General features: G+C 37.2%; 1 protein-coding gene across 2 annotated transcripts in view; it reads right to left on the bottom strand.

Annotated features, from left to right (window-relative positions):
- Positions 1-23,046, bottom strand: part of CRISPLD1 (cysteine rich secretory protein LCCL domain containing 1) — a 38,612-nt gene extending 15,566 nt beyond the window's left edge. Inside the window, exons 1-5 of one of the 2 annotated variants that reach the window (XM_071737804.1) lie at positions 22,751-23,046; positions 21,503-21,825; positions 2,159-2,277; positions 1,899-2,031; positions 278-393 (exon numbers count right to left, since the gene is read on the bottom strand). In XM_071737804.1, coding sequence (XP_071593905.1) covers positions 278-393; positions 1,899-2,031; positions 2,159-2,277; positions 21,503-21,760 — 626 coding nt within the window. In that variant the 5' untranslated portion in view covers positions 21,761-21,825; positions 22,751-23,046. Of the gene's footprint in view, positions 1-277; positions 394-1,898; positions 2,032-2,158; positions 2,278-21,502; positions 21,826-22,750 lie in introns of those variants that run through there. The other variant, XM_071737805.1, reaches the window with a different exon arrangement.
- Positions 23,047-23,475: the final 429 nt, after the last annotated feature.

Genomic DNA, 23,475 nt, shown 5'->3' with positions numbered 1-23,475 from the left:
AGTCACAAAGGGGAGTTACATTTATTTTTCAGACAAATATCACAGGATAACAAAGATCTCTGATGTTGTATGTTAAAAACACAGGGCAGAAAACTGAAACTCCAGAAAATCACAGGAGTATTTGTGCAGTAAAAAGCTGCCTTGGGAACAATGCTTTACTCTGTTTGTAATAGCACAAAAAATAGAAAATCCAGACTGATTTCCTTTCAGATTACTTCCTGGATTATTATAAAGTATCTTGCCCACTTAAGATATTATTTGGTGTCAGCCTACTTACTTAGGAGAGTAATTGCATACAAGATAGACTGCTTTTGGCCAAATCTGTCCCCAGATGTTCATGTTATGACACAAATTAATCGCACAACCAATTCTGCTACTTGTAGCCCAAACAACCTATGGAAAAAGAAAGAGAAATGCATGTGAAAATCAAAACTGGTTAACATAAAACAAAAACTGCCTCCAAACTTCAACATGTAAAACTCAACTCAGAGAAATGATTGATAATTCCCTCTGCTATAAAAGGGTTGAAGTTACCTAACTACAAATGTCAAAAGGCCATTTCGTTATATCCTTGTTGGAAAGAAAAGCTTCACCTTGATACAAAGATATGGTTCTCATTTTATACAAATGGTCTAAGCATGTAGTGAAGCAAAATATTTACAATTTTTTTACAATTTTTTTTACAAATATTTACAAAACACAATCAGAGGAATTGACTCTCAGAATTACAATTAATAAATGTGAGTTAGAAGTCAGATTCCTGAGTCCTGTGGTTCTCAGCACAACCTAGCAACTAAAAGGTTGTCTAACCCTCAGCCTAACCCTAAGACTCATTAGACTGAGAATAGATCTTTGTTAGCAGTGTAAGGAGTTAACATAAATGATAAAACTATACACAAAAAGTCCCCATACACCCAGGAAACTCTAATAATGAATTTTAAATGCATATGCTTTTATGTCATTGCCATCTAAGGTGGTTGTTCTCCTTTATGCATCTGTTAAAACAATTTCATTTCAACAATGAAGGCTGGAGCATTCAAATTAGACAAATATGACAGGTGCTGAACTTGTATTAATTTAAGATTAGTTTGCTGTTCCAAAAGGATTTAGGATTTGTCAGGAATATGTACTGTGAAGAATTAGTACCACAAAGAACTAAGTATATGTACTGTAAATCTTGCAAGTTTTAAATATCTGTAACTATAGATATTTTTACATAAATGGTAAATAATTATGTCTTAAATGTTTGTTGAACAATTTACAATTGAATCTAATTTTAAGAATCCAAATTTTGATTTTTTTCTAATATTATATTGATTATTATAGATAGATTTTAGTAAAATCTGAGGATCACATATTTCCCAGTCACTGAAAACAGGACTGGTTCCTCTGGAAAAATTCAGGCTAGATACACAGATTTAAGGAGTAGGAAATAAATTAGCTTTTATGCAATTTGAAAATCTTGCTGAAGTTAAAGCAACATATCAAAAACTCATCTGATCTGAGTAATTCACCCAAAAAAACCTTACTGTTTTTTAAATATGCTGTTCCTTCAGCATATTACAGAAAGGATTACGAGTGTACTGGCACAGATGCTAGATTATGTCAAACACACTGAGCAGTGCCACTCAGTCACTGGAGTACATGAGCTTTTTCCTTAATTCTGTTAAGGAAGTGATATTTATGAGGATGAAATCTAAAGATTTGCATGACAGCCTTACTGTGTGTCACCAACACCCAATGCTTGTAACTAAAGAAAAATAATAACAACCCCCTTTTGTTCTTCACTGCTATGGCATAAATTGGAAGATTAACGTTCTACATGTCCTAGAGCAACACAACTGGAGGTCTTGGCAGCTCTTTTCCATAGCTGACAAACACCAAACCCACCTACATACCTGTGTGTAATGTGTACAAACAGGACCAGAGCATTTGTAAGGACAATATGGGTTGCACTCATGAGGATGTGGATACGTGAAATCTCTCACTTCATCATACCATGCTTGGACATGAAATGTTGGAGGTCTGTACCTGTGAAAGACAGGAGTAATCTATTAGGTCATTCAAAGGCTGCATCTTCTATCCTTCTATCTTTAAGCAAATATTGTTAAACTTAAATAAAACAAGATATATTGTATAAAACAGCATCTTAAACTACCTTCCCCAGTGTGCCCCCAAATTCTGCCCAATTGATGGAAGAAGGCTTGCAGGCCCATGCTCCCATAGACAGGTTTCAGCCCATGACTCTGCAGATCTTTCCAGTTCTGTGTCCCATGTCTGAAATTGGAAAGGAAAGAAAGGGACACCTTCTTAGAAATATTTGGTCAGCATCCCTTACTAAAAATAATTAAAAATAAAAATGTGTTCCAAAGGAAAAAAAAAAGTTTTAATCCCTGCACAGCATTCTCCTTAAAAGCATGTGCAGCCATGCTGCAGTGAATAAAACACAAATATGAAATTGGAAAGCTTAATTCCACTTTCCAAGCTAAATTAAGTGTATTTTCTGTCTTGTGAGATTTTCGTTTAGTAATAGGCACCTTTTTTAGCAAAAAAGGTATTATTCAACACCCTTTCAATATAAAACTTTTTTTCCTCTAAACCAATAGTTTACTTGAAATGAAAATGCATATCTCTCCCTTTCCTAAATCAGCTTTTGTTGAAATAATACACAGTTCAAAGACAAAATCTAGAGTAAGGTTGCCATTCATTGGTTTTATGGCTAGGTTGGCATAAAGGTAGGATTCATGTTAGTAAGAGGCATGCTTAGGATGAGGTGAAGAAAAGTTTATGTATTATTGTTTATCACAATTGTTTATCCTTATTTTCTATTCTTTAGGGACATAGAAGAATATGCTTGTAGATGAAAGGCAAACACAAGCTTCTTTCTTTCAAAAGCATACAAAAAAAAAAAAAACTTTTCTTGAAAGTATACCATACCATGTATGCAGTTTTTACTGCATTGAGGTTTGCTAAAACTGATCCTTATTGTGCAAATTACCCATACTACTACTTGACTTTCTAAATCTCCTGATAGTTAGAAATACTTTCCAGATAGCCAATTCTCTGTTACCAGCACTCAGGTTAGGAAACTGAAGTATTTCCAGGAAGGAAATGCATCTCTTGATGGATGTTCAATTATTTTATTGTAAATTTGGACTAAGTTTCTTACAGTAAGACTCTTATCTAAATAACAGTAATTCAGTATTTCTAAATCCAAATTCCCATGTAGACACTGGAGATCATATTTACAAACATTTGGCACAGATTAAAGGTGAACAGCCTCATAACACAGCCAAAGAACACAGAAATATATCAGATAAGTTCCATGTGCTAGAATGTATTTTATATTGATTTTGACGTGCAGTTTTCACCTATTAATCGGATTACTCATTAAATCAAGTATGTCCTTGGTTATGCAAAACCACAATTACATAAAGACTTTAATGTCACCCAGTTTAATCCTAGAATATCTTCTTGGTTTTCTTCTTCAGAAATCTCTAAGGCATTGCTTCCCATTTTGTCTGCTACTACTAACATAGAATCAAAAAATCATGGAATGATTTGAGTTGGGGGGAACCCTTAAAGATCATCTAGTTCTGAACCCTTGCATGGACAAGGACACCTTCCACTAGAAAAGGATGCTCAAAGCCCCAGTATTAATATTATCAGCAACTAATAAATTTACAGGGACCATTTAGATTCCCAAAATGCAACATCTGGTTTATTCTGCAACATGCAGAATTACTCAAACAGTATAATAATGATAAAACAAAGCTTTTCACCCAAATATAAAGCCCACTGAATTTAGGAAAGAGTAGGAAATTTCACCCAACTCAGCTTGTATTTCAGTGTCATAAGCCATAACATTCTTTAATCTTTACAAGAAAACATTTTCATCCTAAATAAGAAAGTTTTATATGATAGCTAGTATAAATCTTTTCCTCTTCCCTGTTCTTGCCACACCTTCACATATAGTTTTTCTTCCTACTGTACCCACCGTAAAAAACATAAAAGCTTAATACACTTCTTCCACATACATATTTTTTCTTACAAATTGCAGGACAATCTCTTCATCATTCTACAATGGAATCACTAGACTGTTGCATTTTAAAACAAACCCACAATATATTCCCCTGTAAAGCATCCCTCCACACCTTCAATTCTGAACACAGCAGTCAGAGGTAAAGAAGTTGTACTGTCAAGGGTTTTTTAGCTCCACACATTTTTGAAAATATTTTATGTAGCTATTTTAACTGAAATAATGATTTTTTTTCAAGAACAGAGCTAGGTAGCCAATAGTAGCAGCTTGAACCAGTTCCTCAAGATTGTGAAGGAGTTATGTTTAATAAAATGTTCTTTTAAAGACTGATAATAATTATGCATGACAGAGCCATCCAGAATTCTGCAAGAATAGCATTTTGATGAGAAACTCATATTCATTCTTAATCCTCCTGACAGATGAACACCAACACTCCAAGCTATTGTTGAGATTGGACACTCTCTTCAAAAGATTCCTTCTTTTTTCAGCTGTTTCTCTGCCTTCATGCAAATATAAAAGTGTTTTCTCTGCCCCCTTCTTGACTAGCCAGAGATAGGTACACTTGTAGGCTGCAACCTTAGCTCCAGAAAAGAAGGAATCTTCATGGCTGAGCAGATGGGTGCAGAGAAGCTCTTTGAAGGAAGCCTAGTGCAGGAGGTGGTATCAGCAATTAAGAGCTTGAATATTTTTGCTGATTGCACTGCAATTTCTAATTCCAGAAAATATAGGTATATGAGCTAGAAAGCCAGCTCCACTTTCCCCAAAAAGCAGTTTTTGTGTGCAAGGTTATCTCAGAGAAGAATCTGCACAATTAATTAAGGGCAAGAGGTCATACCTTAAAGCTCATCATGAGGTAAACACCCTATTTCTTTTCATGTTAGAGTTTAAATCTGTCCCATTGATGCTTTTCAAGATTTATTATTTACTACTACTGCTTAGTAGTGAACTAAATACTGGTGACGTGAGCTTCATCATTGTGCACTTTCCTTGAAGCAGCTGCATTTATGATTCTGCTCTGGAGTCCTCTAGGGCAGTGATAACATCAGCCTTCCTTGGTCACTGTCCTTCCATGTCAATCATAACCACAGGTCTACTGACAGAAACTCCAGAGTCATCAGTTCATGACAGATATGTGAGAGATGGAGGGGAATGAAGTAGCAGGGAAGGTAGAACCGAGCTAATTACTATTTTTGAGTTTTCACTGAAAAGAAATAATTAGAAAAACAAAATTTGTTTCAATTGAAATTTTTCCTTTTTTTCTTTCTCTAATCAAAAATTCAAAAGCATTTTAACTGGCATTAACAAGATAGACAATTGGTGTTTACTAGTGTATCAAATAAATTTAAAATCTTTTAATCGTACTAGAAAGTAATTATGCAGCCTAGTGAGATATGTCATATTAATTAGTGTGGTAATTTTTTTTAAAGTATCTTTGTATCATTTATTCAGTTACACCTGCTGTCTAAAAACACCTTTAATCTTATAAAGAGTATTATTTCTTAAACTGGAATAATTCTTATTTCAGTACCTTTGTAAATTCTCTGTGATACTCTCTCAGGGGAATTGTCCTGTAAAGCAGAATTTTAATAGAAGCAAAAAAGGCAGGTAACCTTTTGTCAAAAATATGCTGTAAGATTTCACAGCATACATTTTGTGTTCTCATTAATTTTTATTTAATTTTAACCACTAAAACGATGATTAAAAGTAGTGAACAAAAACTTTAATGGAAAAAATAATCAGAAAATTACGAGTAAGTAGTTGCTGTTCTGTAAGGATTGGATGAACCCAATTATACTGCCTAATGCAAAAGAACAGATCAATCAACAGTAATCCCAAAATAAAAATGTTATATCTTTATATGATCAAAAATTAAAGATTAAAAATGAGATATCTTGATGTATCAGATGTCAAAAGAATCTGCACATATATTGTGCGTTTGCAGTAAATGATGTCACATCTTGTTTTTCTCCCCAGTGCATGTAGCACACAACAAATTCACTTCAGAACAGTCAGCTGTTCAGAAAATTCTCTGTGCATGCCACGGAAGAAAGAACTCATTCATTTGTTTCTCAGCCTGTAACACCCAAATCCCTTATTTCTAAAGCCATACAAAAACTACCTGGCATGGATATCATGTACATACAGCTAGCATACTTTATTACCCAAAACTGCTGCCTCTTATCCTGCCAGACAATGCTTAGTTTGGTCCTGGGATTTCTTTGGATAAGAAGGTGGCCATAAAGAAATATCAAACTTAACACTGCTGCTTCTTCAAGACTGTGTGTCAAATATGCTCACATATACAGTGACTATTGTTGCTAATGAAGGAAATTATTTCAAATCTACTTCAGGTATCTCAGTGCAAAATTGCAGTCCACAGTATGGAGGTACATCAATTTGTTTACCAAGACATAGTTTAATTTATTCTTAATTTTAATTATTTAAGTACTGTTTTAAAACTCAAAGCCATTGTATATACAAATGTAAAAAACCTGTGAAGTGTAAATCACATATACAAAATAATCCCTTTAACTGCAGCATTCATCATCCAACTATACCATTCTTTCATCAAAGCTATTGCTTCATCAAGTGTAACAGAAATCAGAATAAAAATTAAAATAAAACCACTCTTAAATTACATAAAATCTATAAAATATTCTGGAAGAGATGACCCAAGGTTCCAATTCCAAAGAATTTTCTAGAGATCCAAGTCACTTTTTTGACTGCCAGAGACTTTGAATAGAAAATTGATAAAGGGGATAAAAGACCAATAACTTCCTTAAGTCAGTAAAAAAAAGGCTAAAGAGAAGTCATAGTTACTTGTGTCCCCAACCACTACCAAGGCAGAAGTAATACAACACAAGAAATGACAATGTAAAAGTGAAAGATTTTATCAATCTGTAAGATCACTCTAATGATTTTTAACAAATAAGGGAAAACTGATACGGTAAATTCTGATTCAATTCCTGAGATGATGGCTTAAATTTATACTTGACTACTCCAGTGATGCAAAAATTTTACATAGGTGTTATTAATATTATGAACAGACCTGGAATTTTTTGTATTGCCTTGTATTTTTTACTTCCAAGAGATCACTCAGTGATGCTAATTATAAGCATCAAAAGGTGTTACCTAGCAATGGGAAGATACAGTGCTACTGCAGAGATGAGGAGAAACTAAAGAGATTTTTTGCCCTCTCATCCATCAGTACTCATGATGTCAAAGTGGTTGTGGCTACCAAGTTATATACTTCTCCTTCCCTCCCCTTCACATATATCAAGCTCACGTCTGCACCCAGGGTGAGAAATGCATGTTGTTCTCTTCTGCTTTGAACATAAAAGGGCAAGAAAGTGCAAATCAATACATATACAAGTCTAAGAAAACATACACATAATTTTGTGCTCCATAATCTATTTAGTGCCATAGATTCTTCCATGATACTATTGAACACAGGGCTATCATGAAAAATATAACTACATTTTCCCTGAGTAAAATTTGAGAAGGCCTTTGGTTCAGTGCTTTCTAAGACAAAGATAAATAATTTGATCACCCTTTGAAATATGAAATTCCAGTCAGTGAAAACTTGATCCCATTATCTTACCTCCTTTTTTATATTATACTTAGGCATTGAGTCCTTCTTAATTTCAGCTTTCACAGGTGACTAATTGTATCTAACAAATTAAATTCTTTACAACTGCAGTCCTGTAGACTTTGACTTTACAAGAGACATAAATGGCTTTTACAAGTCAGGTACTAGTTTTACAGGTTTACTTGGCCTTAACTTGAAAGACATTAATCTCTCATATTCTAGTCTGCATCTGATGTCTCACCTCTTTGAAATTTTTTTTTAGGTTTTTGTCCTTTTGCTTTACGGGTGAATTATACAACTAAAAAAATACAAAAATATTTCAATTAAGCTACAAACCATGGTATCTCAAGTCTACATTTGCTCTGTGAACATACATATCTTCTGATTCACACAGCTAATTTATATATCTAGTATATTTAATGGTGCTGACAGCCAAAGGCTTTTGGGTACTCATGTTGATAGCAAGAGTGTTGAGTACACATGGGCACAGGAAATTTTGAGTTTACTGATATTCAAGATAAACATCCTGTGAGGCAGACTTCCTCAAGCGAGTGCTTACTCAGAACTTAATCAAGGTACTATCTCTTAATTTTTAACCTTGCCAAATGTACTCTTAAACCCCTTAGTCATGTAGGCATGACGAAGTTCTCAAGTCATACCTCACTTCATGACAAGAAATCTTACTCTAATGAAACATGTACATTCAGAACAGAAAATTCAGGTGCTAGAAACCAAATTCTTAGCCATCAAAGAGGACACTTATTTCTATGAAGAAAGTTACCAGCATAACCACTTCTCTTTTACTCTTGCATCCTGTGTGACAGAAAAGGTCTGTATTAACTTTTCAGATATCATGGCTGTGAATCATGCTCCTCCCATGGTATAATTCTCCACACATAAAACCTGGAGGCTCAGTGCTTGATTTTATGATCTACTCTGAACAGCCTGATACTGGCAAGATGCCATAGTCTACAACTCAGATACTTCTGCTATCAAACCAGTATCCCCAAACAGCAGAATTTCAAAGTTGTATTTGAGTCACTATGTAAAGCAGAAGTGTTGGCTTAGCTTCCAGCCTCTGTAAACACCTATTTTACAGTGAAAGGCCAAAATATTTTATTCTACAAACTTGATCCTTAGAATCTCAGTAGGGTTGTATATTTTATTGAGTCTCTACCTCTATCAGCTTTGGGAAAACAACTTGCCTATCATCTCTGAGTATCATGATGATTTCTGTTATTTTGGCTGCATTTATTAGAGTTTACACAGATCTACTGTCTAAAACATCCCTTTTCATGAAGCCAGCAGTCAGAAAACACTGCTGTTCTTTTAAGCCGGGTTGAAATACTACCATGATTGAAGTCAAAGTGGATTATAGGTGGGTTTTTGTTGTTTTTTTTTTTTTTTAAATTTAGATCAGGAATGTGCTTTTGAAATTAAACTCCCCATTTCTCCCACTTACTGTGCATTAAAGAGTACTCTTCAAGTACGAACTGGCCCTCTTTCAGATAAAATTCCAGGAGTGGTGCTCCAGGAGTGCATCTAACACTCTGCAGTTGTTCAAGGGTATCCAGTCCACCAAGATTAGAGCTAGTTCAAAATAAAATTCCCCAAAATGCAGACAGTGTGAATGTCAAGTTCTCAGCACCAACTCTTGCTCTGCAAATCTTCTATTGAACCACAACACTTGCCAACATAGGCACTGTCCTCATTAGTATCTTGTTAAATGACTCCAGCTTCTGACTCTACTTCTATCCCCAAGGTTGAAAGTTTTGCATAAGGAATGTTGCATGCAATATGGATCTTCTGAATGCTTCTAGTTTACAGCATTTCACATTAAAATAAACCACAATTAACAGCAGTTTAACTTTGCAGACCGGACTTCAAATTGCAGTATTTAACCTCTGTCAACATGGGGTTCAAATAGTGTGCAGACTGAAGCCAATGTTCTGCTTATGGAGCAGCTAATGTTTCAGTGAAGATGCCACAGCTTAAATCACAATTTACCAACAGCCAAACTAAGTACACAGGGTGGGATTAACTTTCCCTGAATTTAAATAGCCTCAAAGCAGATACCTACCTGTCTGAGCTGCTTATCTAAATTACCTTTTCAGTTACATAGATACATAAGCATCTATAGAGGGAGATAATTTTAGCTAACCACCTTTAATTGAGAAAAACTGTGTGTTTTGGAAATGCTCATTTTTCTCTACTAATTATAAAGGTGACTGGCTTAGCACAGATGTGTATACCACAGACATCAAAAGCTTAGTGAAATGAATCCCACGGTTTGTGTTGTGCGAGTGTTAAATCAAAAGATGACATTGTCACCCAAGGCAGAGCAGTCAGCATAAGTGAGTCCACCAATTATACAAACTGCTACTGTAACCTAACAGGCAAGCCCAGTGACTCTAACATTTTAATTGGAGAGAATTTCATATACCTCGGAAGGTGGAAAATATGGGATGGGACTAATATGGAAAGAAAAAAATGAGCTAAAACTCAAGCTCAGTGAAGATGGAAATGTAAGTACAGTGAGCAGCACTGAAAATAAACATTTACCATGGTATAATATAAATACCCATTGCTGTATACATTCTAAATATAGAGAGAGTGGTAAAGAAAATACCACAGTACAGTATGGGTATTTATTTACTCTTTAATAGAATCCACTGTCTTCTTTGTGATTAATGACTCTGAGAAGGAAAAAAGGAAAGATGAAACATAGAATGTGACATGCCCTGAACAAACAAGCCAGAAATACAGTTAAGAACTAGAAATCCACTGCATGGTACCAGCACAGAATGACAGATAGGTAGAGAATATGAAAATGCCTTCAAGAAGCTGATAATGACTGTAGTCTACTTAGCCTCTTCCACTAGGCCAGAATAAAATATGGATGCATTATCCACATACAATAACTAAAATTAATAACATAATTAAAACTAATAACTAATTTCAGAATATTTACTGAAATTTTCTTCTAGAGTTTTGACTGTAAGAGTAAAGAGGATTTCCTTGGTATGCAACCTAAATCTCCTGCCCTGCAATACTAGCTGATGTTTTATTGCCAAGAAAAAAAGAAATCACTCTTTCCTGTAGCAACTTATATTTATTTCCCAGATTAAACAAATTCAGCTGCTTCATGCCTTCAATCTTCCTCATAAATCACATATTCTGTTTTTATAACCAGTCCCATTAATCTTCTCAGTCTCCCTAGAATTGCTGGACCATTCTTAAGAAATGACCAAATTGGACACTGCATTTCAGACAAGGTCTCACCAGTTTTACACAGACAAGTTGTTTCAAAGATGGCTGCCTCATAATTTTTTAACTCAGTGCAACTCCTGAGTATTTTTATTGTATAGTTGCTTCTACTTTTTATTCCTTGTACTTCACTTGTTTGATTTCCTCCATATTCCATATTTTGCAGTTAAATTTCATCATGTTCATTCCAGGCCATTACTTCCACTTGTCAAGTTCTTTTAATTTTGATAATTTTCTCTAAAACAAGGTTCATCTGTGCCCATGTTAACAAACCTACAGTTTTCACACATACTCTTTCCTCACACAAGTCATAAGTCCTTAGCCAAGAAAGGATGGGCCCCACCAGCATCAACACCTTTAATCTTCTGCCAGTTTAACAAGGAACTTCTGTCAATTTTCCTAAATATTACAGAATCACAGAATTGTTGAGGTTGGAAAGGACCCCTGCAGATTATTTAGTCCAACCTCTCCTAAAGCTCAAGACCTTCTCAGGTGAGATTTGCCTATTTCCTAGGACAGAGAATACACAAATTCTCACACAAGAGTCATTTGAGTTTCAAAAATTTTTGGCCTTTGTTCCTCTTGGTATACAGCAGTTACCACAAAAACTCAGGAGCACTGAAGCCCCAGACAACTCCCCTTGAAAATATAAATCCAGACATTGTAACTAGTACTGATACAGCCTTTAAGCACAAAGAAGAAGGATAGTTAAAGTTCTTAAACCTTCCACTCGGAAGAAAGTTAGGGATCCATTTGCTGCTGGAGGACTTCTGCCTGTCTAGAAATGAAATGGTAAGGACCTTAATTGCTACCATGGACTAAACGAGTTTGTAGAGCTTTAAACTGGGCAGAGATCCCTGAACAGACCTTGAGGTTTTAGCTACTCTTTTGGAAAAGACTAAAAAGCAGGAAAACTGTGGCTTTTACCTGGAAACACAAAAGTGTTATGAGGCCAAAAATATTGTTCCCGAACACTGAATAAATTGCACTAATATTTATAAGTATCTCCCTATTAGAGTTTCATATGATTGACTTTTTTGTGCTCAAAAAGTAAAACCAGGAATCAGAACCAGCAGACATGACTAATCACATTTAATTCTATGTGTACTCTACGCATGTTTAAAAAACCCTACTGGAATATTCAGCTTTCCAAGGTGTCCTGAAACAGTTCATTTACTTTGCTACTTCTTAAGAGCATAAAGACTTTCTATTAGAACATGACTAAAAATCATCTATTCACTTCTGTACTCTGACACGAATGGAAGAGACACAACAGCAGTGTGAATGCTGACCCTGAGCTCTGCATTTTGTCCATTGCTGATGTATGAACTACACACATTCATTACAAATAGTATTCATAAATATTTATAGCAAATTGCATTACAAATAGACCAGAGCACGAGTCATTACCTCAAATCCTAGCACTGATTACCACAATAAACTAGCAGCAACTGATCACTTTTATGTAACAGTTTTAGAGATGCTACAGAATTTCCTGGACTTTGAACACAAAATAGCCACAATATCTCAAATATGTGTAATAGTGAATGTTTGCTTTCAGAAGATGACCACTATTACTTGACATTAATGAACTGAATTTACTGCTAGAGAGCAGCCATCGATCATACGTGACTTGGCACTGCTGCTAGAAATGTTTAAATAAAATATAAAAAAATAAGAGCTGGAAAATTTATTAAAGAAGTTTATGACTGTTTGAATATCCAGCAGTGCAATCAGGACAAATATATTGCTATAGGTATCAGGCAGCTAGAAAAACTTAACATAATATATAAAATAGCTTCATTTTAAGAACTCGTTATCTTCCTTCATAATAAAGTAAAAATTGTCCTTCTCTGTATGGACAGAAGGTAGTCTTCCTAAAGATTCATGTTTCTAAGGTTGAGAACCGTATTTACATTTAACAGGATAAATTAATATCTAACATTTCAATTATATTATGTTAAGAAATATTTTATTTTCCCAGTTTAAAAAATCTTACATTGAAGAAGATTCACAGACAGATACCATGAAGATGAAGAAACCTAAATGGAGTTACTTTTATAAATTTCATTTATTCTTTCTGTGTTCTGTTTGTATTTTGTATTTATGCTCTGATTCTACTACTACAGATTAATTTTTAATAATCTTCTTTACACAGGGGATGAAAAAGTTCTCTGACAGTAAAAATAAGAGATGAACAGTGTCCCTCTTGTGTTGCTAATTATTTTATTTTGGGAAGGCTCCCTTAACTTTGAGACAGTGAGCCTTTCTGCTACTTTCCACTTTCTATTTCTTTACTTGGAGTTGCTTAGTTGTTGTTGGCATTACATCAATAAAAGTCATAATGTGGACTTATCCACTTGCTTTCTTGGCCACTTTGCAGTGCACAATCCTTTGCTAAAACAGCCAGAGAGAATAAGAGGATAAGTCAACGTCCCTGTGTTCTTTGATGCAGTGTCAGTAGCCTTTGAGCACAGGCAAAGGAGCTGAAGCACTTCCACCAACCTTTGAAGTGGAGCAGAAAAGTGGAAAACCAGAGGGAAAGCAGGCAGGTTCACTCTGAAAAGAGCAGCTCTGTTCTTGGCATCCAAAGTGCTCTCCAGCCACTTAAGAGATTCCACAAGCAAACCTTCTATGCTCAAAAGGAATGGGAATTGTTTTTAATCAAGTTTCCCTAAAGTGTTTAGGAAAAATGGACCTGACCCACTAAACTGAGACATGAAAAAGTTTTGTCAGAAAGGTCTAGGAAATTTAACAGGGCACTTCTGTTCAGCACAGAAAAACTCACCAAAATGGCCACTACAAGGCCTACCTTTATGTTTCCTAATGCTTGTTTCAGTTCTCCTAAGTATACTACAGACAAAAAAAATCTCAGGTAGAAGCTGACAGATACACAGAGAGAGAGAAACCTCTACATCCAGACTTATGCAGCTCATAAGTTCTAAAAAAAAAAAAAAATAATCACAAAATAGCCAAAAAATTATTTCAATCCCTATTCACTCCCTGTGATATGAACATTTATCTATGCAAGAGGTCATTCCTCTTGTATGTTCATGTGATCCAAAGCCCAGAGACCTGTATTTAAATTCAGCAGGAATTTGCATGAGGAAAAATCTAAATTATGAATATTTACAGCCATTCTTGAGTTTCTTCTGAAGTTTTCATGAAGTTACAGAAATGGAGAGGCAAACCTTCAAGCCTCCCAAAAAATAAGACACAGAAGTCAAAAATGTGACTTTCATGGTATTAAACAAAGTTATCAACTTATCTTATTAACAATAAGCTATCAAGTTTTTCAAACTCAGACTTTCAGAGGTAATATACCAACACAAAGTAAGAGCAAATATGTTTTTTTCCTCAAGAACAAAATATGGATCCAATACTGCTGTAAGATACATATCCATTATTGCCCCCAAGAACCATGCAGCTATACTAAATAAATCATTCTAATCAAACTTTTTTTAAAATAACCCTCAGAAGATAATATTTTCTTCACAAGGTTTACAAAATAAAACTTCATAGCAGCAAGGCATGGGCTTTGTCATAGCATTCCTACTATGTATCAGCAGGATCTGTCTAAAAGACTAAAAATAATTAAATGGGAAAAGACTTGCTTGCCATAGAGGACACTGGTGTTCTCCAATTACAGTAATTAAAGAAATTCAGTGTGTGGCTAAAGTAGCAAGAAATACCAGGTTGAAATTCACTGCTATTTATCAACCAGGAAAACATAGGAAAATACTGTTCGGTACAGAAAAGGTACATGCATGGAATAAAGATCTCACATGAGCTGTTTGACTTACGTATTTGGGAAAATATGTATAAAGTGAAAGAATGAATTCTAAAAAAAGTTTAAAATAGAATACACTATAAAGTCATTATACAAATTTGCTTTGGAAGTTTTATTCTTGGTGGGTCCTTTTAGTTTGTGGAATGAAACAGGTTGAATATAAAGGAAATGCAACATTCACATTTCAAATAATGAGTATTTTTAAAGAGTTTACCATGATAACCAAAAAACCAAAAATAAGTTTTTGCACATTCATTCCATGATACACAAATAATGCTTACCCCAAAAAAATGAAGAGGTTGGGAAGCTGTAGGATACAGTGCCTAAAAGAAGTTCTCAAGTTTTATTAGCACATTGCACTCCAGTAAGAATGTATTAATAATGCAATAAAAACCTTTCTAACTGAGTATCATAAGATCTTTCATATCAATCCAGTATGAACAACACACCAATGTACTGATTTCCTGATCTGGTCACAGACTCTAGTGTGATACTTATTTAAAGGAAGGGATTGATGACAGTAGAGTGGGTAGTAAGGTTGTCTGAAGTCAATACACCAAATAACTACTTAAACCACAGAAAGAATCTATTGTCTTGTCTATTCTGAGATTATTGCATACATTGACAAGTAAATTAAAAGCCTGATGGTTCCCAGGCCAGGTTGGGCGAGGCCTTGAGCTACCTTGTCTAGATGAGAGATGTCCCTGCCCATGACAGGGAGGTTTGAGTAGATGATCTCTAAGGTCTCTTCCAATCTAAGTCATTCTATGATTCTATGGGTTTGTCTTAAAGGCTAGTTCTAACCTGAGGGAGGCTGGGCAGGCCCAGAGGAGGTCAGAAAGGGTAGAGGAATAGAGCTGCTCTGGTCAGACTGACCCCCGCCAGCAGCAGTTGGCTTAAGGTGTCAGCATCAGCTCAGATATTTCCTCCACATAGATGTACCCCAAATGCATAGAGGGTATGAAAGCTCTGCTGGTGTCAATGGCCCAGGATGGTAATTTATCCAACACTGATAAGTGTTGTTTGGGTGCTTTGGAAGGGCAGAAGGGAAATGTCATCCCTCTCTGTTCTCTTTCATGCTGTTAAATTCCTGTGCACACCAAAAAGAAAAAGTTCCTTTCTCCTGTCTTTCTTAGGAAACAATTGTGTACAGTATATGGAAGGAGAAACACACATATAGAGTGCACTTAACATACATTTTCATAACAAACTGTTCATCATAATTTCAAGAAATACTTTTTTTTTTTCTATTGAAGTCATAATGTTGACAATTCAATGACTTGTAGCATTGAAAGAAGAGGTCTAGGAACTAATGGTCTTACATGCAATTATAAGGTCCTTTTAAGGCCACTGTAGAGGAGTTAACTGAATTTGTTGGCCTGCTGTTCCCTATAGAGGAGTTTACACTGATTCTCACACCAGAATCATCTACATGGAGAAAGAGACAGCAGGTGAGTTGGAGGATCCATACTAGATTTAAGAAACATTAGATAAAACTGAAAAAATAACACTATCAAATTGCCAGGACCAGGCAATATTCTTTAAGAATCTGGAAGAATTTGATCATGAAACTTCTGAATTACTGTGTGGTACAAAGTCTCTCTTAAATAACCTCATCACCACACTAACAAAAAAACAGAACATGTGTGTTAATATTTTCAAAAATCCTCCAGTAGATCCTGAGAAACTGTAGACTAAAAACTGACTTTAACTTGGATAATTACATAACACAAGTTTTAAAATGTATCAAATATAAGGATATCATTAATTCCTCCCAAATATATTAGGCTTTGGAGGTATCACATGTGGAAAAGTGTTGTGTAGTTAGGGTTTCCATGAAGCTACTACTGAGTTATTTAAAAAGCAATACATGAACAAAATTAAGCTGTCAAGAGATAAAGGAAATAAAGATAGAAAAAAAAGATTTAGAATATAAAATAATTTTTCATATTCTCTGCAAGATGTGTCCTCTGTTCTATACCTTCTTCACAACAGCTCAAGAAAACCCCATGCAAGATGGTATTAACTACTCAAGGTACTTAAAAACAAGATAGGAAAATAAAAGAGATAGGCTATACACTTATACTAAGTGACTGGAATAAAAAATTATAGCATTCCATTGGACACTGCTGGAGATTACAGCCAACTATACATACACTGTAGTGTAGTAAATGATCTCTCAGCACACTAGAAAGATATTGGAGCCACTGCAAATAGTGTATGAAAATACTGACTTTAGTTTAGCCGCAGACAAAAAGCAAAAGAATGCTGGAAGTTATTAAGAAGAGAAAAAAATAAAAATAATAGTATATCAATTTGCAGCATGCCATAACTATGAACAGTTTGGTATGTTCCCTTTGAATTAAAAGAAAGACAGCAGAACCACAGCAGATAGACAAGGAAAACAAAATGGCATAGCTTTTCAGACAGAACAGTTTCCAAGGAAGAGTAGGGCTCTTCAGCTGAGGAAATTATTTCTCACAATTAAAAAAAACACAGTGTCAAATGAAGGTTAAAGTTTAAAGCAAGAAAGTACAGTACATAATTAAATTTACAGAGCTTTGCAACTTGATGCCATGGACTCAAAGAATACAAATGAACTTGAAAGCATTCAGATTCATAAAAGAAAATTCCACCAAAGACTGCTGGACACAAAAAGTACAAGAGAAGATTTAGGAAGTCCCTAAGCTGCTGTTTGCTGGAATTTTCTCTGTTCACATGTTCCAGTCTTATCCTCTTACCCAAGGAAGCTGTCACTGCTCACCACCAGAGGCACAGCACTTGGGAAGATGAACTTTCCATCTGCAAGTTCAGCCAGATAACCGTGAGAACGTTCTGTTCATTAGATGTATCTACTATGAATCTTCAATCTTGCAGCTAGTAACTTTAGGTCTCTGAACCCTGATAGCCCAGTACCCTTTTTCAAGGCATAAAAGGACAGTGTATAGCTAAAGAGAAAATCAGTAATTCAACCTGTCTTCCTTTCTGAAATAAAAAATTCAAACTAGAATCAAGCTGCTATTTGCTGGAGATCATCCTCAAAATCTTTTCTCCTCTGCACAACTTAAACTAAATATGGCATTAGCCCTGTGGCTCTTGCAAAGGTAAGGGTGGACTTTGTAAGTAAGGCATAGAAGCAAGTGTGGTTCTTCATCCCTTCCATTCCTTAGCTCTGCATTCCCAACCTCTTTTATCAGAGCTGCTACTCATCTGATTCAGCCATGTGGGGATCCAGTTTCATGACACAGAGAGGAAAAAAAATAAATAAAATAAATTCATCTAAAAAGTAATCTAATTCATTAAGTATTTCTATCAATCTCATAATCAACTCAGACACATACCAGTGGCAGGAGCAGGACAGAGCTATTTCAGCCAAAGCCATGTGTTGGGTTAGCCTGTTTTTTTGCACAGAGTGGACTGAGAACATGCAGCCCCCACATACCTTCTCCCAGCTCCAAGTACTCTTGGAGATCTGAAACTTCTGAACTATACGAGAGACTCCTAGAGAGACAAGTATACCATTGAGCTACCTGGACCTTGATCATCTTCAGTTAGATTCAGCAAGAAATAAAAATTCACTTCCACAAGCAAAGCTATCTCTATTTAAAAGAAAAGGTTTTACAAGGGGCAGCTTGCAGTGATGTGATTCTGGCCATAACAGGATAATTTTTTTTCTTGCTATTGTTTCTATACTAAAAAAGCACTTCAAAATAGACAGAAGTATTTCAGCTGTAGTTACCTAGTTCACTAAACATCAAGCAAACATTCAGAGGACCAGTCTTCCTGTTCTAGAATACCAGAAGTCACCTATGGTGAGACCTAATGTGTCACATTGCAAGGATTTTTTTTCAGTGTTGTGGGTCTGTCCAGGGAAACTTTTTTTGCATTAAACATCCTCATTTATGCTCACCCTTTGTTTTACAAAAATAGCCAAGTACAGCTTTAAATCTATCAACATTTGGGTGTTTGAACACTTGGGTGTCATTCATGAAACTGATCTAGAGGCCACAGACCCTTGGAAAACCAGATCTAAGAGTGCTTATCTCGTTTTCTGGAAAAGTGAAACTTATCTGACCTATTATTAATATGCATCCAGAAAAATATAGTGAATATTAGGTGCCAAAGCAGGCATTTGGTTTAATTATGGACAAAAAGGTAGCAGTAATAGTTATACTATTACTATTGTTATTATATATATATTATTATAGTTATACTATACTATAGTTACACTATACTAACTGTATCTGTTAGTATATATAGCAGTAATAGTATAATAATAGTATAACTATTACTGCTATATATACTAGCAGATACAGTTATACTGCTGTATCTGCCAGAAGTGATGAAATGATAGAATGAAGTTTGTGTCTGCTGTTTATTTCTTGCATATGTGCACTTTGGTAATGACCAGATATTAGTTTTTTCAATGGAGTCTCCTTCATGAATCATGCTTCCCTAATGATCTATCCTGTATTGCTCCTTCTTTACTATTCATTCTGTGGCTCCACAACACATTTAAGATCTTGTAGGTAAATTTCACTCTTACTAAACAATAGAACAGCCCTGATTCCTTTATCACACCTGTCCAAAAGAAATTGGACAATCACACAGTCACAGACTGTATCATAAAATGTGTATGTGCAAGCAATTAGAAATCCCATCATTTTCTCCTTCTGTTCAAGAAGCAGAAGTCTTCTGTTGCCTCCTAAGCCATCCTCTTGGTTCTCAGTACTAACTCCCACCTGCCTCCTTCAGGTACAATCTCCCTTCCCACTCACTCCCAAGTTTGGTCTTTTTTAATAGCCTTGCAGCAAATTCCTCTGCTCTTAACTTCCCTCCACAAACTTCCGTTCCCAATTTTTGTCTGCCCAGAGTCAGAGATCCTTTCCTAACCGTATCTATTCATCCAGTGCTCCTTCCCTTCATATCACTGTTTTCTCAACAAGTTATTGAGAAACTTTCAGCGTCCCTCCAAGCCCTCCTCATGGGTCCCTGTCCCCAAATCTGTCTCCATTCCTTTGACTAAACCCCTGGCATTCAGAAATCCCAAAATCTTGCCCATGCCAGTCCATGATTTCCTTGGATATTACACCAAAATTGAACACCACTTGAAAGCTGCTGTCCCATTCTAAATAAAGGGACACAAGAATATCTCCTTGACATTAAAATTGAGTAATCTCTTTTCCATGCTACTTGTACTCTGGGTTAGCAGTCATTGGGGAACACAGAAAAAACAACAAAATCAAAACAACTTGTTCCAGATGTAGACCTAACACAAAGTCTAGGCCAAAGGGTGTGCAGTGCAAGAGGAATCTTTGAAGAATACAGCTGTCGAAAATCTTACCCCAGTGAGTACAACAAACCCTTCTTTCCAAGACATATAACACAGGCACATGGCATTAGGTATGGAAAAAGGCACATAGCTAAAAAATCAAAGCTACGCTTTTATAGAATCCTGGGAAAAAGCTTTGCAGTATTTTAATGTGAGAAAATAATACAGTCTTCCCTATTCTTGTTTGACAAAAAAGCTGGACAGCTTCTTCTTAAGTTTTCCAGAAATAACTTGACCTGAGTGACTGAGAACAAACAGGTCTTACAAGGTCTGAAGAAGTCGAAACAGAAAATTAACTTTTAGGATATGTACAGATGACCATAAGTGAAAGGATTAAAGGGCTTCCAGATATAACCATACTTTTGTCTGGAGATGAAATGTGGTAAAACTGATGGCTCCTACTTAAATATAGAAACACTCATATGTAACTTAAGTTAAACTACCTTTATTGATATTTTAAGAAAGCATGGCATCTCCAGAACGTATACATGCTCAGTTCAATCAGATCTCCAAGCTGAGTGACATCATTCTAAAGTGGGAATGATATCTACATCTTGAAATGAATTCATATGACAATATGTCATATGACATATGACATATTGTACAATGGAAAGTGTCAGGAAAGACGTCTAATGTTTGGCATAAACAACTCAACCTACAGTAGTGATATTTCTCTGGTGTCTGGACAGATAAATAATACACAGTGTGAACAGAGGAAAAAGATTTGAGCTTTTCAACAGCAACACAAATATAGAAGAAAAGTTGCCCATTCTTCTTAGATCTCTGGACTACTTAAAAGCTCTAAAGACCTTATTTGACCTAATTTGATCTTACCTGACAGACTGAGTTAGCCTTGCACTGTGGCATAAAAATTGAAGTTGAAAAACATGGGAGATTTAAGTCTACTAGTAACAAACCAAATATAGAAGCTTCTTAAGGGAAAAGCACAAACAGAAATTATGTATTACATTATTAATCTGTTAAACACAGGACTCCAGTCCAGTTACACATGCCAACTCAAATAGAAGACTTTCTTGTTATAGGAGCTTCATTTTGCTCAGAAATTCCATCCAACCTAGAAGCATGGGAGAGAATCCATGTTATTTTGAAACTTCATAATTTGGTACTCATGCTAGATGGTAACTTAGGTCACAAGCAATTATTTTGAGTAATGCAATTTTGGCAATTGGCCCCTAACACTGAGTAATTCCCCCTTAAAGTCAGGAGAGTTAAGAGAGATTAAATCTTTTAGTATCAGTAGAACATGACACTTGATCCATAAACACGCATTTTTATCTCCCAGTTCACCCCTGTACAAAAAAAAAAAACAAACAAAAAAAGCAAACAAACAAAAAAACCCAACAAGTAACAGGTGCTTTAAATGAGAAAACAAGAAAGCTAAGATCAAAAATATGCTTTTTTATAGTGACAGTAACTATTCTAAGAACATTTCATTCTGCATGGCGCTATCATTTTTTTCCTTACCATATATTCCATATTGGAAGCTGGTGGATACACCTGACCCCGTAATTTATTATGAAGATCCAAGATACTTTGCATATCACTGTCTGTGATAGCCCTTTTCCCTCTCTGCTTGGCGATCCACCACTCACCATCTTCATCCATGTACTTTTCCAAAAGTTCCTCTAAGAGCGTGGCATTGGGAAGGACCATTGCAGAAACTGCTTGAGCTATGCATAGCAAGGTAGTTACTCTGAGCCATTCCTGTACTACATACTTCATGATGAATGATCTCAAAATAATTAGGAGTTAGCTCCAAGACAAAGTCTTTCTTCCAGGTCTGTTGGCTGTAAATGCATAAGAGAGAGCAATGTAATTTGGAAGCTGATGCACTGATCCGCATGAACGTAGTAAGCAATGGAAAATGTAGTTTGTACAGAGTTTGTCACTGTTGTTTTAGGGGGAGAAACAGGGGTGCCACTTCTTTTACTCTAGTAAATATATGCTGTTGCTTTGGGAAGGTAGCTCATCTCCAACCTCATAAACTTCAGTTTGTTCAAGTGGTTTTATAAAGCACACTGGAGTGCATATTTCACTGCCTGGTTTCAAGAAAACATGCTTTTCACATCTACTTAAAAGGAGCCAGACACCAGTAAATACTAGATAAGGTCTTCCAATATTGGAATTTAAGAACAAAAAAGGTTAAAAGGCCTGCATTCATTGCCAAAATGTTAACTGAAGAACATAATGAAGTTGCTATGAATTATCTTCCCATTGGTGCGTTTCAAAATATGACTTTGATTCAAGCTTTTGTTTTACGATTTCCAAAAAAATCTAATCAAACTAAAGGTATTAAACTCGGACAAGAAAATGGGGGGTGAGGGGGCTACTCTGTTCACGAAACAAAGGAAAGTACGAATAACTCTGAAAAAGTAGTACAACTTCCAAGAACGCAACATTCCAACACCGCCTATTACATGTCTGAATACTATAGGTAGGAAAGCCACGGTCACTCCCTCACCCTGGGTGAAAACCCGTGAATCCCGCCACGCAGACCGCGCCGGACCCAGCCGCCGGCAGAGAAACAAAAAGAGGCGAAGGGAGCAGAGCCGGCCTCTCCCCAGCGCGCCTCCGCCCGGCCCCGGCCCCGGCCCCGCTCTCCTTGGGGCAGCCGGTCCCGAGGAGCCGCTCCCCGACCGGGGGACCCCGCCGCTCCCCCAGCAGAGGTGGATGCTGCGGGGAGCCGCCGGCACCCCCCGCCCCCGCCCTTACCCCTCCGGCGGCGGCGGCGCCTGCCTCCTCTCTCTCCGCAGCCAGCTTCCCTCCGCCGCCCACCTCCTCGCCAGGCCCTGGCCGGGGCCGGGGGGCTCAGGCACGGCCTCGCTCCGCTCGCTGCGGCGGCCGCCGACGTGTCCAGCAGCGGAGCCGCGGCGAGGGGCTGCCACTGAGCCAGCCGCCGCCACCGCCGCTGCCTGCCCCGCCGGCCTCCGCTTGGCCACCGCCGCTGCCTGCCCCGCCGGCCTCCGCTTGGCCCCCGCCACCGCCCCGAGGAGCTCCGCGCTTCTCCTGGCGGCTCCCGTCCCGCCGGGCATTTATCGGGGGCGGCGGTGACGTGCGGCGGACACCCCTCCCCGGCACCCCGCGGGGCGGGACACGCCGCGCTCCGGGCACCGCGCCCGCCCCCGGCACCCGCACCCACACCCTCATCCGCGGACCCACCGCCCGTCCTCGCCCGCACCAGCGCTCCGGGAGGTGGCCGGGGTCCCACGGGCAGCGAGGGTTGGCCGGGACTTTTTGCCTCCCGCCAGAAACTGGCCTCGGTCCTGCAAATGCCATCGGCGGGAATATTTGGTCGAGGGGGGCCCGTCCCCTGCCGTCTCCATCCCTTGGTGCCTGGCAAGAGGATGTTAAGCCAGCCTGCTTCTGATGGAACACAGCTAAGGCACATACAGATACACACACACACACACACAGAAAAAAAAAAAGCTCTCATACGA

The sequence above is a fragment of the Heliangelus exortis genome, chromosome 2 (genome assembly GCF_036169615.1).
Source record: "Heliangelus exortis chromosome 2, bHelExo1.hap1, whole genome shotgun sequence".
Classification (NCBI taxonomy): domain Eukaryota; kingdom Metazoa; phylum Chordata; class Aves; order Apodiformes; family Trochilidae; genus Heliangelus; species Heliangelus exortis.
This window is presented reverse-complemented; position numbering and strand designations above follow the sequence as displayed.